Source organism: Herpailurus yagouaroundi, unplaced genomic scaffold (genome assembly GCF_014898765.1).
Source record: "Herpailurus yagouaroundi ecotype Mexico unplaced genomic scaffold, PumYag 355, whole genome shotgun sequence".
Lineage (NCBI taxonomy): Eukaryota > Metazoa > Chordata > Mammalia > Carnivora > Felidae > Herpailurus > Herpailurus yagouaroundi.
This window is the reverse complement of record NW_024412572.1, coordinates 9,171,834-9,186,108: the sequence shown is the minus strand read 5'-3', so window position 1 is coordinate 9,186,108 and position 14,275 is coordinate 9,171,834. Positions and strand designations below refer to the sequence as shown.

The 14,275-nt window shown below is 49.6% G+C and overlaps 1 protein-coding gene across 21 annotated transcripts in view; it reads left to right on the top strand.

The window, feature by feature from the left end:
- MICAL3 (microtubule associated monooxygenase, calponin and LIM domain containing 3) overlaps positions 1 to 7,484 on the top strand; it is a 231,500-nt gene extending 224,016 nt beyond the window's left edge. For all 21 annotated transcript variants that reach the window (XM_040462748.1, XM_040462753.1, XM_040462760.1 and 18 more), the window contains one exon: positions 85 to 7,484. In XM_040462748.1, the coding sequence (XP_040318682.1) occupies positions 85 to 269 (185 nt within the window). In that variant the 3' untranslated portion in view covers positions 270 to 7,484. The remainder of the gene's footprint in view (positions 1 to 84) is intronic.
- The last annotated feature ends 6,791 nt before the right edge of the window (positions 7,485 to 14,275 follow it).

Here is a 14,275-nt window from a genome sequence, read left to right as displayed (position 1 = left end):
AGAGGGGAAGCGCGCTCTGGAAAGCTGGGTGTGGGCCTGCTGCCTCCTGGTCCTGTAGACCTAATGTCTTTGGCCACTGCCCAGATCACCTGAAAACCGAGGAGGAGTTGTCAGAGGAGAAGAAGATCTTGAACGAGATGCTGGAGGTGGTGGAGCAGAGAGATGCCCTCGTGGCCCTGCTAGAGGAGCAGCGGCTCCGGGAAAAAGAGGAGGACAAAGACCTGGAGGCCGTCATGCTGTCTAAAGGCTTCAGCCTGAACTGGTCCTGAGTTGTACCCGTGCTCTGGCTGGCTGGTCTGTGGCATCTGCCTGACCCAAGCTGGGTTCTTCCAAAAACCACCCGGATGCAAGATCTGAGAAGATCTGGCACCTCCTGGGAGTTTACACTGAAATGTCTACGTGCCTCTTGAAAAGTGGGTCAAATGTCTGTGCTATGGGGAACCCCAGGCGAGGATGATTATCTGAGGTGGCGGAGCCTCCTTGGAAGAGGCCCACCCTGACTTCCCGCTCCAGAGAGAGAGGAACACAGAGCATTTGACACGTAACGCAGGAAAAGGAGAACCTGCACGCTCCCCAAGGATGCACGGTGACTGGTGCCCCTTCCACGGGAGGAGGTAAGAGGCAGAAGCTGCCCCCTCTCTGACAGAACCACAGCCTCCAGGGTGTGCCTCTACAGAGCAGAAGGGACGGCCATCGTCTTCGTGCTCCCTGAAGCACCACCAAAGAAATGAAGAACACCCCCCAGGAGGCAAGATGTGAATCAAAACCTGGGAGGGGGCAGTGGCCAGCAGGTCAGTGCCTACGCCGGCATCACAGGGGGACCTGAAGGCGGGCTGGCTCCCGAATTCATTATGCAAGAAGGAGGACCCAGGAGGGATCTGCTCCCCGGCACCCCCGCACCACACACTGGACCCCTGGTGGCCAAATGTCCCAGGCCTCTCTCTGGCTCTGGCCTGAGGCCTGTGGATTGCTGCATTCTGCTTTTAATTCACGACAATTTTGACACTGGAAAATACTGACTTTGGGGGACAGGATGAGGCCCGACATTTCAAGCCCCCACTTGACAGACAGGCGTTGTCACTGTTGAGCGCTTCACGTCGGGGCAGGAGATTATCTTTTTCCTTGACGTTTTTCCTGTGTTTGCACATTGAAATGAAGCTGACAACCTGGCAAGACGCTCAGCCGCTTCGGACCCTTTTTGTCAATTAACTTATTTTTTTAATACTTGAAAAGAAGTAACTTCATTTTTATATCTTTACTAGAGACACTGATCACGTGGCACCCGGTGTAGGAGTGACAGGGGTGTCTGCTGCGTCCTACACAGTCCCATCCCAAACTGACTGAATGCTGTTACAGCTGTCTATTTATTAGCCTTCTTCATCGTGTTGCCGACCCAGTTGGCATTAGGGAGCAGCTGAGACCCTTGTGTGGGTTCTTGGTTGTAGCTCTTCTGTCCCCTCCTGTACTTTGTGTCTGGTACCTTCTCCTTCACCTGGCTCACTCTTACTGTGGTACCAAACTTTTGTGTCTGCACCATTCATCTGTCAGGGGTACATTTCAGCACTGTTTGAGGCCAGGTCAAAAGGCACAGATGTCACTCACCTCTCTCTATTGAACCCTGGCTCTGCAGAACCCGTTTTTTTTTTTGTTTTTTTGTTTTTTTTCTCTGCTTTGGTGCCAGGGTTTCACCTCCCACAGCATATTTATTAAAGTTTGGGGGTAAGCCCTTTTCCAAGCTGGCTGAGACAGTGTATGGTGGGACCCTGTAATCCATCTAGCTGATGAGAATTCCCCTCAGCCTAGCCTCAGGTCCCACCAGACAGAGATGCAAGTGTTGTAGCACATATTGGAATTTAGGTTGGTCTCTCACAGTTAACGCCACCCCAGACCTCCTCTGCACCCAGATCTCCATGGGGAGGCAGGGGTAATAAGCACCATGTAACCAGCTCCTTGAGCCAAACTGCTCACTTCTCCTAGTTCAACCAGAGACTGGCCTTGTGCAGCTCATAGAACCACAGTGTGGGAAAATCTGGTGGCACAGGGCTTGTCCAGCCACACAATGACATGCGGTCCACCCAGGGAGGATTCCTGTCAGGGCCAGGCCCATCTGGGAGGGTCCTCCAGCAGAAGACTTCTGGTGGAGAGGGGCCTGTGTAGAGAGAACAGAGGCCTGGCAGCTCTTCAAGGCAGCCTAGATCAGGTGTCCGTGCTGACCTTGGAACCTCCAGGGGGACCCACACCATGCCTCAACTTGAACATTCATTCTTAGTACAAAGGAGCAAAGAACCTGTCTTAACTCTTCACTTTGTCCGAAGGCTGCCATCTCTCTCCTGTGGAAATCCAGATGTGCTGCTAGCAGCTGTCACAGCTCTGACTTCTTCACTTTCTGTTTTCTGATGAGACAGAATCTCCATTTTTATGCTTTTCTTAAAAAGGGGAGGGGTGGGTGTTCTAGATTCTATCTTTAAACCTCAACCTTCCAGTAAAATTGGACTTGAGACAGGACCTTCATCAGGCGGCCTTGTCCCTAACCTGCTTCACCTCTTGAATGCCACCTTAACTAGCCAAGCCCCAGGAGAGCTGTGCCTGCATCCCTTGTGGCTCCTGCTAATCCCAGAACAAGGAAGCAGTTTACGAAGTGGCTGGTAAGGGATGCGGCCATAGCGATGTGCTGTAAGTAGCTTAATGTAGCAGGAGCACCAGATGTTACCGTCTGCCCTTGCTGCCGGCCAGTACTGGTCAGCCTTTTAACACTCTGCACTCTGCCGAAGCACACTGCTGCCTGCAGTTAATAGAAGGGGGACTGAAGACTCTGCAGAGAAGCTTCAAAAATCCACCAGCCTGCAAAATGTTTGCCAGTTCTCCACTCCCAATGGTGTTGCGACTTCAGGTTCTAGTAGTGCACCTTTTTTTTTAAAGCTCCCATTTTATAACCACTAGTTTGCAGTTTATTTTAGTACCCTGGTGACATGCTGCGTGAAATGTTTTCCAACTCTGGAAATGCATGCAGCTCCAGGCAGGTCCCCTTCCTGACATTTAAGTCCTCTTGAAGGCAGGAGACAGAGAATATATATATAAATATACACACATCAATGTGTGTGTATATATATGTATGAAATGCCAGAGTTTGAGCCCAAATACAAGGTCAATACAGTGGACAACCAGTCCAGTGTCACTAGAGGGAAGGCTGTAGGCACCCCTACTCCTGAGTCTAAGGGACTCCATGTGGGGTTCTAACCCTGCTCAGGTGATATATTTGGGCCTTTGCCCTCAAACTATCCTCCAGTTGCTTTTGACCAGCAATGATAGACTATCCTTTCAGAAGAAGAAATTTTTCAGTGGGGCAGGAGGTTTAAAGGAAAAAAATTGAAAGGTGGTAATAACTGAGCTGCCAGTTAGGCAGAAGGGGAATGGGCCATTTTATGCGCAATAAAAGTTTTTAAAAGAAATACAGAATATTTCTTTTTTTTTTTTAAATTTTTTTCATTGTTTATTCATTTTTGAAAGAGAGAGGCCGAGCACAAGCACACCACAAGGGGTGGTGTGGAGACAGAGGGGGACACAGATTCCAAAGCAGGCTCTAGGCTCTGGGCTGTCAGCACAGAGCCCGATGCAGGGCTCAAACTCACGAACTGTGAGATCATGACCTGAGCTGAAGTCGGAAGCTTAACCGACTGAGCCACCCAGGCGTCCGGAAATACAGAGTATTTCTTAGGTCATTTTACTGGATTTGGCAGTGAGCCAGGATGCATTTCCACGTCCCACTACCTGCCTCTCTTAGGGAGATGCTGTCCATGCACATCATTTATGTCTGGCATATGCATGGGTGTGTGTACAAGGTTGTTTAAAGAACACAACTTTGTTTTGTTTTTTGTTTTTTAGTTTGTGCTTTTTTTTTTTTAGTCCTTCATATTATCCTGGCTCAGCCCCCAACTGCTATCATTTGAGAAAATGCCTGAAACAATTTAGTGTGATAAGCTATTCTTCAAGTCCAAGTGATCCTATGGTCCTGGCAGCCTTCTTTGCCAGCACTGCTTCTGTGCCTGCCTCACCTCTGTCCTTTGATACAGCTAACTGGGAAGCCCAGTGGCATGGGGTCTGCGGCCTTTAGGTCTAAATTGTTTAGATGTGTCAGTGTCCCCATCTACATTCAGCATAGGGTCTTGGAGAGATGATGTCACCCATCTTTAGACTGGAACCATCCCCAAAGGATTGAAGGCAATAATCCTGGTGAACTCTTCTTTCTTCACTACAAGAAGCCTCTTGGGTTAGAATCCAGATGGAGACACATTCCAGCTCTTTTCCCCTTCTCTGGTGTGTTGACCTATCGGGAGATAGCTGACTTTGTTGTCACCCATAGAACTAATCCCAAAGGCACAAGGCTTCCCTCTGGAGCAGTAACAGACAGCAGGGAAAGAAAAAAATGGCACTAGATGTGTTGAGGTGAGCCTTGCCCGGCCTAGAGGTCACTGCCTTGGAAGCTGGCTCCTAGAGCCTTTATTGCCAGCTATCCCAGAAAGAAGAAAGGACCCTATCTTAGGTAGAAAAAACTATAACCGGCTTGAGTGAATATTCTGTGGCTATGACACATGCTTATTGGGAAAGGCTGGAGTTTGGTAGTCACCTGTGCTGATCCCAGTCACCTTTTGCTCCTCAGAGGTCTTGCTTTGATTAGAGCTGGAAACAAGCAGGATTTGACCACAGGTCACAGCAGCCCCAGGTGGCAGGAAATGATGGCTGCTGGTTTTGGCAGGCAACAGAAAGGAACGCTACATAAGCCCTATGTAAGTGCACCTCAGAAACACATACCCCCTTTCCTTCCAAGAAACTCTGAAGGAAGTGTCTTATGTCTCTGAAATCCCTCCTGAACCCTTCTTAGGAATCAGAGTAAAAAATGGTAAATGGAGAGAATGTTTTGAGCTGGCCAGTCCCCTTAAGGAGACTCCCTTCTCTGTGTTATCTGCTCAAAAGATCCCCTCCCAGCAATGCTAGTGAAGAGGGTAAGAAACCATCCTCTCAGGTGGATTTTGTCCCACTGAAACATCAGCCCAGGGGGCCAGAGCTGCACCTCATACACTAAACCAAGGAGCCTGTTAGACCAGGTGCCCAGGGTCACAAAGACCTTTTACACTCCCATATGGACCACCTATTGCTGTCAAACTTCACCAGGTAGCATTTTGTGACAGCCCCACTCCTTGTGTCCTCTGCCCTGAGGTCTTATAGGTGGGGCTTAAACAAGGAAGCTGGAGTCCTGGCTTCTGTGGGAGGCCATGTGTGCTGGCTGCCTCTGCCTGAGAAGCCACCTTATTACTAAGACATATGGAAGAGGAGACTGCGTCCCATGATGCATGCATATACATGTGTGCATACATGTGTGCACACGCACCTTCTTTTCATGATCAGTATGCCCTTTCTGAACCAGTGTGGACCTCTAGCTCTAAAGTAGGCTGAATATAAGCCTTTGGACCCAGGAGGGTCCAACTGAGGGTCCAGGCTAAAGCAGGATCCAAGTTGAGGATCTTGTAACAGTAAACAGCTCAGCGCCTGGAGGATTACAGTTGTATTGAATGGTCTCCCACGTAGGCAGCTGGAGCATCCCCAGATCCAGGGGAAGGGTCATTTACAGTGCCCAGTACAAGAGTGGGGCTGCCTCATGCAACTTGTGAAATGAGAATAACGTTGCTGGTTTCTGTGTCCACATGTGAGAGAGTGGTAAGGAATGTGAGTCGGATGAGATTAAGGTTGGCATTCAGACATGAAACTCATTCCTGCCTCTTCCCTGACTTCAGAGGAAGCCTTAGGCCTATCACTTAACTTGTCAGTGCCTCCCTCCTTGGTAACCAACCCACAGAATCCATGGGAGGGCAAAGCATTGAAGGGTTTGAGATTCTTGAATCAGGGCCTTTGTAGATGAGCAGACATCTTTCATGATGGTAACTAATGTTCACCTTGAAGAAACCTGAGAAGGACTGAGGGGAAGCAGTCCCAGCACCTCTAGGGTCTGGCTCCCTACTACCCGGGTTCATCACAGATCTATCTGGTGAGCCAACGGAGTTGTGCATTTACTCTTAATTACTTAAAATGCTGGGCTGAATCTTCTGTTTCCTCTCAGGAACTTAACTTACTCATGACAGGTTGATGTAGATGGGCAGTGTTTCCAGAACCTTCATATGGGTCGCTGCTGGATGCGTGCCTGAGGCTGGACGATGCTGAGCCTGAGTCAGCACTCAGTGCCTTACTAGGAACAAACCAGCACTCTCAGTTCAAGAGGACAACACTCCAGTCTTTTTCCTCCTGCCTCATTCTACACCCGCCAACCACCTCCACCTTCATCTTGAGGCAGCTCCACCAGACCTGCTCTCCCAGCAGTGACTCCAGGGGACATACCACATGTCCCTAGTCCTCCAGAGTCATTACCAAGGAAAAGGGGTTCGTCCAAGTGAAAGCTAGGGTGTATTAGTGTTATGGTGCTGATCAAAAGCCAAAAGAACAAGGGTTCACTCACATGCACCACAGGCAACTGGCACAGCAAGTGACAAGAAAAAGTGAGTTTCTTGGTGGGGAAGTCTGGATGAATATCCAGCATCTGGCAATGTGGCCTTCAGGTTGTCTCCCTAAGAGTTTAAATGCCAAGTCTTTCCCGTGGGAGAAAAAAACAAGAAGCACCTGACAGCCAACAGCCCTCTTTCCCCAGCTGCATTTTATTTAATGTTTTTTTTTTAATGCTTTTAAAGAATTAAGTACCATTTTAAAAATGTAACCAGGGCCAGACTTACTTGCCAGCCTTCATATTGGGACAGAATACTGTTTCTGGCCCTAGAATTAACATTTTAAGTCTTCATCACATTGTTCTTAAAATCACCTATAAAAATCCGGTTGGGGAAGCAGAAGGGTGAGGCTGGAAGATGCTGGCCCTGGGTCAGCACTTGGTGCCTTATACCAGTTTGGGAACAAACCAGCACTCAGCTCGGTCAGTGGGGGTTCAGGGGGACACCTCATTCTTTTCCCTGATGCCTCATCTACAGCCCAGGGGATCCAGAATTGGTAGAGCCTTAACTCCTGAGGGGTGGTCACCCCAGACTGTCTCTTCTGAATGAATCACCCCAACAGGCCTTGGCCCCTGCTCCTGGAAGATGCAGACAGCGGTCCCAGGACCCCCACCAAGTTCTCCTATGGGAAGATATTTGGAAGAAGCATCAAGGTCAGACGAGTTTTCTGAAACACTGTGAGGAGAGTAGGTAGAGGGTATGCCTGCCCTGCTGATCGCAGTGGTTGACAATAAATGTAAAATAAGTTCATGCCTATGTATGTGAAGAGCCCCGCCGACCCTGTTCATGACTTTTAGAGTCATTAGTGGGAAGGAAAGAGGGAAACAAGTAGAAAGTAACTTTTCAGTTTGGTGTAGCAGGGTCCACACTGAACCTCTGGCTGTTTGCACTCCTGTTGTGGGCAACAACCAAAATAAAATCGGTCATTATTTTTTTCTTCTGTGTGGAAGAGGATCATTTCTCCCCTCAAGCAAGTTCACACCCCCAGTGGGACCGGGATGTGCCCATAAAACCAAGGGCTCCAAGGATGCCTTCTCTCCTTGAGGTGCCAGGACCACCTGCCCACCCGGTCTGGCCTCCAGCAGAGCCAGCACCCATGGGGGTGGGTGAGCTGTATCCCTGCTTGTTACTCATGTCTCCTTCCACCTGTCCCCCTGCTCCAGTCATTTCTACCTGCCCCCCACAACTGTGTGTGGATTGGAAAAAAACACTGCGAGCTAGGAGAATATTTCTGCCTCTCGTTCCCTTGATCTTACTATGTATCTTGAAAGAAAAAAACGGGCAGAAAAATTGTCTTCCTCCCCAACCCTCTGCCCAGGCTGAGGACCCCCCTCTCAGCATTTCCTCATGCTTTTTCATCTCAGGGCGAGCATGTGAAGTTGAGCTGTGGCACAGCTATGGTGGCAGGTGCTAATGGAGGAAGGGAGAAGGCAGGATGAGAGGAATCTCAAGGGCAATAAAAAGACATGGACTTGGGGGCGCCTGGGTGGTTCAGTCGGTTGAGCGTCCAACTTCGGTTGAGGTCATGATCTCGCAGTTCACGAGTTGGAGCCCCGCATTGGGCTCTGTGCTGACAGCTCAGAGCCTGGAGCCTGCTTCAGATTCTGTGTCTGCCTCTCTCTCTGCCCCTCTCCCATTCATGCTCTGTCTCTCTGTCTCTCAAAAATAAGTGAACATTAAAAAAAATAAAAATAAGAAAAGACATGGACTCAAAACCTAGCTATGTGATCAGGGATGAAAAATCTGTCAGTTTCAAACCAGGACTGTGATAAGGAGGAGGGCATTGACGGGTTGACCTGGGAGGAGGCCTTAACCTGCAGAACTGATTGAATGGCACTGGATAGAGTGCAGCCCACCAGAGCTCTTCGGAGTGCTGGGTGATGGTGGAGGGGTGGGCCTGCTGGCCTCTCCAGGTGGGAGCATCCTGGCAGCCTTGCCCCCAGGCTGGGGATTGTGTACATTCCGCTCTTACCTGGTCAAGATTTGGAGGCCAGGGGGGCGCCTGGCTGGCTCAGTCATTGGACCATGCAACTCTCGATGTCAAGGTTGTAAGTTCAAGACCCACGTTGGGTGTAGGGGTTACTTACAAAGTAAACTCTTTAGAAAGCCCTGGACCTGGCAACTGAAGAGCATTTCAACATAAACAGATGTGTCTGGGCCTTCATGTGCCTAGAACTGAACTTGGCTTTGAGAGCTGAGCACTAAGTTCAGCCGGAGAAGGAGGCCAATGTGTAGCACTGAAGCTGGTTTTCACCACACAGAGAACAGTGTCTGCAGGGCCCCTTCTGGGCAGTGCCATGGATGTGCTTGGTTCCATGGATGTGGGTAGGTCCACTGTTAAACATTTCCCATCTTTTTTTCCCTCCAGGCCAGTACAGTGATCTCCCCTGCCCCCTCCCTTTTCCCTTATGCCCCTTTAAAGATGATCCCAAGAGTCCTATCCCCTTCTCTCCTTCACCCCCAACCAGAAGAAAATTCTATATCCGAGGCCACTTGGCTGTGTGGAATCAGCACTGGAGCAGGAATCAGGGAAACTAGGAATCTGTCAATTTCAGATCCTGGCATCTGGCTTGGCTTGGCCACCACCTGGCTGGCTGATCTTGGACATGGCTCCCCAAACCTGCTTTCTACCTTTGAAATGGGAAAGTAACATTCACTCTACACCTCATAAAGTGGTTGTGGGACCAAAAAGAGATCAGAGATGCTGAGCGCTCTGAGTTTTGTGGGCACTGTGCCTGTCCCTCTGAGGTTGCTGAGTCACGCAGTCACATGCCAGCCACCAGAACCACACACAGACTCTCCCCTCAAGGTTGAACCCGGGCCCCTGCCCACAAGCAGATGTGCCTTCTAGGAGGTGCAGGAGCTGTTCCTGCCCCAGCGCCTGTGACGGGAACCGACAGCAGCTGCTCGAAGTCTGGCCTCCAGGAAATTAGTGATGACACCTGAAGCTTAGTGCAGCATTGCTAGGAAAGGAAGCCACAGAGTTGGGCTAGATGTGGAGAAAGTCCAACATAAGAATAAAGAGCAAGAGGGGCGCCTGGGTGGCTCAGTCGGTTAAGCGTCCGACTTCAGCTCAGGTCACGATCTCACGGTTCGTGAGTTCGAGCCCTGCGTCAGGCTCTGGGCTGTTGGCTCAGAGCCTGGAGCCTGCTTCCGATTCTGTGTCTCCCTCTCTCTCTGCCCCTCCCCCATTCATGCTCTGTCTCTCTCTGTCTCAAAAATAAATAAACATTAAAAAAATTTAAAAAAAAAGAATAAAGAGCAAGAAACTTCGTGTAATGTAAAGCATGTGTCTTCTAGCCTTCATGATTCAAACCCAGGCTCCCACTCTGGAGCGCATGGATTCACAGCAATGAGAGTCACAACCCTCCCTGCAAAGAACACAAAATCCCACATACAGCACTCACTCTGCCACATGGTGTTCTTGGCCCGTGCATCTTTAAACAGGATTCTGGACACTGGTTTTCCCTCTTCTGAACACCCCTCCCTCTGACAAACCACCATGTGAAACGTTCTAGCCAGTCATAGCCAGGCCCCTGCCCCCTCTCCATTCCAGAATCCTCACTCCCTTCCCTTGGCTTGGTATGATTCAGCCAACCCCCAATGAGCTAACTTCAGGAAGGGCAGCAACAAGGCGGCGAGCTTAGGGAGCACATGACCTGGCTGGCCCTGGTGGTTAAATGATGGAGGACCCAGTTGTTCGGCAGAGTCAGCCCACCTCCCCCAGGAAGCTCCCGTCTGCTTCCTCCCCTGGAGCCCATTCTGATGAAAGCCAGACTCGGGGAGGGGACATTTCAGCCCCCTGAAAGCCACTCTGCCTTGATTCCCTGAATGGGAGCCTCAGTGACAACTGTTGGTTGTTGGCTCCATAGCAAGGTCCAGGGGAAGGGCTAAGGTAATACTGGAACTCCTAGACTGGTAAAGCCCAGCAAAGGCATGGAGTGGAAGCTGGGTCAGAGCCGGCCTCTCACTGCTTCCCCCAGGCCGTACCTGCCAACACATACCAGGCAGGGCTGAGAAAAACCCACAAGGTTTCCAGCTTTCACAGCTCACCTGTGCAGTGTGAGTCATAATCATGTGTATGAACATGAACTTTGCTCCACAGGCCCAGGTTCTGAAGGTAGCCATCCTCCCCTCTCCTCTAGCATGAGTTATTTGGTTTTCCTCTCTAGAACCTCCTGCCTTCCAGACCCACATATCCTTCAAGGCCCAGAGCCAAGACTCCGTGTTGATGGGAAAGCATTCAGACACTTTCCTTCCCAGGCATCTTGTCTGCAGCTCCTGGCCCCTGTGCACACCACACTTCAAAGGACAGGGGAGTCATGCCATCATGTAAACCACTCTTCCCCTCTCCCCTGGCACTTTCCTACAGCTCTCCCTGGGCCTCCCACATTGGACTCTCATACAGCAGCACCTTAACCCCACCACTTGTTCCTGCATCTCAGCCCAGGGTCCACCAAAGATGATAAGCCCCTGGCTTGACCCTTTTTCTGGATCCCACAGTAGAGTCCTGAGTCAGGGACAGAGCAGAAGCTCTGAGGTACTTATTCACTTGGGGCTGGAGAGACCTGGGGTATCAGGAAATAAGCCATCATGTTCTTCTGCCCTCTGTTAATGTGGCTGTTGGTTCAGAAACCCTTGGAGGTCCCATGTCCCCCTAACCTCAACTCCGGTCACAGAGGAAGTAGTTATGGAGAGCTAGCTGTATGCGTGGTACTCTGCCAGTTAGTCTTCCCTGACACAAGATGTTACACCTTCACCTCCCTTTCATCACCCCAGGTCTTTGTCGTCAGATTCTATCCCTGAGGTGAGGGGTGCGGGTGTCTAGGATGGAAGGAACCTTGATGTCACTAATCTAAAGTCAGCTTGGGTGCATCACATTGACTTTCATGAGCATTGTGAAGGGGGAAGGAAGTGGTATCTGTGGGCTCGCGGAAACTCTGACCTAAGAATGGCATGTCTGGAGAGGCTGGGCATGGGGATGCTTGTGGGAAGCAGGCACTAGAAGGTAGAGTGTGAGCCCATCTGCCATCCAGAATCCCCACCCCATGTGGACTTGTCTTTGGGGAAGTCAGAGGCTTTACCTCCTACAGTTCTACGGGACAAGATGCCATCAAAACAGGAGCAAGAAGTGACTTAGTCAACATGCACGTACAGTATGCCAGGCACCAGGGACCAAATGCACCCAGGCAGCCACAGGCGTGCGCTCTCAGAGCTCAGTTGACAAGGCCCAGAGGCGCCAGCCTGCCACCTGCCTTCCTCCATCCCTTCAGTTTCCCAGGGCCAGGCACCTGAGGTCTCCTGAGAGCCCAGAGGCAATACATCACCAACCCTGCTGGGAAATGAGAGACACCTGGAGAAGAGGGTCACTATCAAGTCCAGGTTTGTGGGGTACAAGCAACTGAGGAGCAGATAGGGAGGGACTGTGGAGGCTGCTCAGGAAGTGACAAGGGAAGGAAGGGGATAGGGGTGCAAGTCGGCAGCCCCTATCCTCTCCTTCCTTCCTCTTTGTGCCCCTTCACTTAAACAATGTTTCTTTTTTTTTTAATGTTTATTTATTTTTGAGAGGGAGACACAGAGCACAAGAGGGGGAGGGGCAGAGAGAGAGGGAGACACAGAATCTGAGCAGACTCTGAGCTGTCAGCACAGAGCCCACCATGGGGCTCAAACCCATGGCCACGAGATCATGACTTGAGCCTAAGTTGGCCACTTAACCAACTGAGCCACCCAGGTGCCCCGTCTCTGTGCCCCTTCAGAAGCCCCAGCTACTGAGCTCCTACTTCCAGAACCACCTCCCCACACCCTGACCCCTGCCCCCCAGCCAATCACCCTCAGCTGCACAGAACTGTTTGGGAGCCTCTAAAGGGACACCAAGTAATAATAGCAATGGCAGCCATTTACTGAGAACTTACTATTATGCCAGACACCATGCCTAAGATTTTTATATAGTTCCTATATTTAAAATACAACTTGGAAGCATGTATTATCATCTTCTTTTACAGGTAGGAAATTGGAAGTCAAGAAGCCAGCTCTGGGGCCTCAGCTTGTGGGGAGCCAATAGCCAGCTTTCTTGGGGGTAGCTGCTGGCCTCCTTGCTTGCAAGCCCAGGAATGTCAATGACTTCACGCCAGGTTTCTATGTATTCTGAGGACTTGCCTTGCTCATTCTGACTTTATGCCTAATACATACTGTTCCTCTTCTCTTCCATTTGATAGGTAATAATTAGAGCACACTGTACCAGTCACTATATTCAGAGGCATTATTATCCCCATTTTATTGATGAGAAAACTAAGCCTTGGAGCAGTTAGGTACCATGCCCAGGGCCACAGAGCCAGTAAGGTACAGAACTGAAAAAACCAACTGCAAAGACTGAGCTCTTAACCACTGTGCTAAAGGCCTGTCAACCTCCCTCTGACCCCACCCCTGGGCAGCCTGCCCTAGACCCCTCCAGTCCATGCCCCCTCTTCCCTCTAAATCCCCCAATGCCTCTGGTATGAGCCATGTACTGACCCTTCAATGCATCTGCATGTGTTGCAGAGTTCACTGCTGTCCCCTGTATCTGCGCTGTCCCCAGCCCAGCAAAGTTGACTACTAAACTAAGCTGATGGCCCCTTTCAGCTTCCCCACTTGGCCTCTCCTTGTTTTCCTCTCCCCAGCACTCCCCTTCCTGACTCTCCATCAAAACCTATCTTCTAGGACAGCTCGGAAATTCTTTCACATTTTTGTAAAGAATAAAAACACATGAATAGCTAAAACAACCTTGAAGGGGCGCCTGGGTGGCTCAGTTGGTTGAGCGTCCGACTTCGGCTCAGATCATGATCTCATGGTTCATGGGTTCGAGCCCCGCATCAGGCTCTGTGCTGACAGCTCAGAGCCTGGAGCCTGTTTCAGATTCTGTGTCTCCCTCTCTCTCTGCCCCTCCCCCACTCATGCTCTGTCTCCCTCTGTCTCAAAAATAAACAAACATTAAAAAAAATTAAAACAACCTTGAAAAAAAAAGAGTAGGGGCGTTGCCTCAACTATAGTAGGACCTAATGCAAAGTCATAATAATAAAAACCATGTAGTATGGGTAGAAGGACCAGCAGACTGATGGGGCCCCGAAAAAAGCATTCAGAGGGACCGTGGAAACTCAGGTTGTGATTAAGGAGGCCCTGTGAATCAATAGGAGAGATGAATTGTTTTTGCAGATGTTTGGCAAATGGGCTCACTGTATAGACAAAATGAAAGTAGTTTCCTGTTGTAACACTATGTGTAAAAATAAACTTGGGATGAATTAAAGACCAAAATTAAAAAATAAAACTACAGATTTATAAAATAGAGAAAATGTAGGAGAATATCTTTGACCTATAGAGAAAGGACTTCTTCCCCCGCCCCCAGTTTTATTGAGATATAATTGATACAAAACATTGTGGTAGTTTAAGATACACAACATAATGATTTGATATGTGTATATATTGTGACATGATCACCACTGTTTAGCTAACATCCATCATCTCACATAGTTACAATTTTTTTCTTGTGATGAGAACTAAGATCTACTCCCTTAGCAACTTTCAAATATACAATACAGTGTTGTTAACTAGAGTCACCATGCTGGACATGACATCCCCAGGATTTATGTATCTTATAACTAGAAGTTTGTACCTTTTGACCCTCTTCACCCATTTCACCCAACCCTGACCCCCTGCCTCTGTTTCTGTGAGTTCAGGTTTTGGGGGGCTTTTTT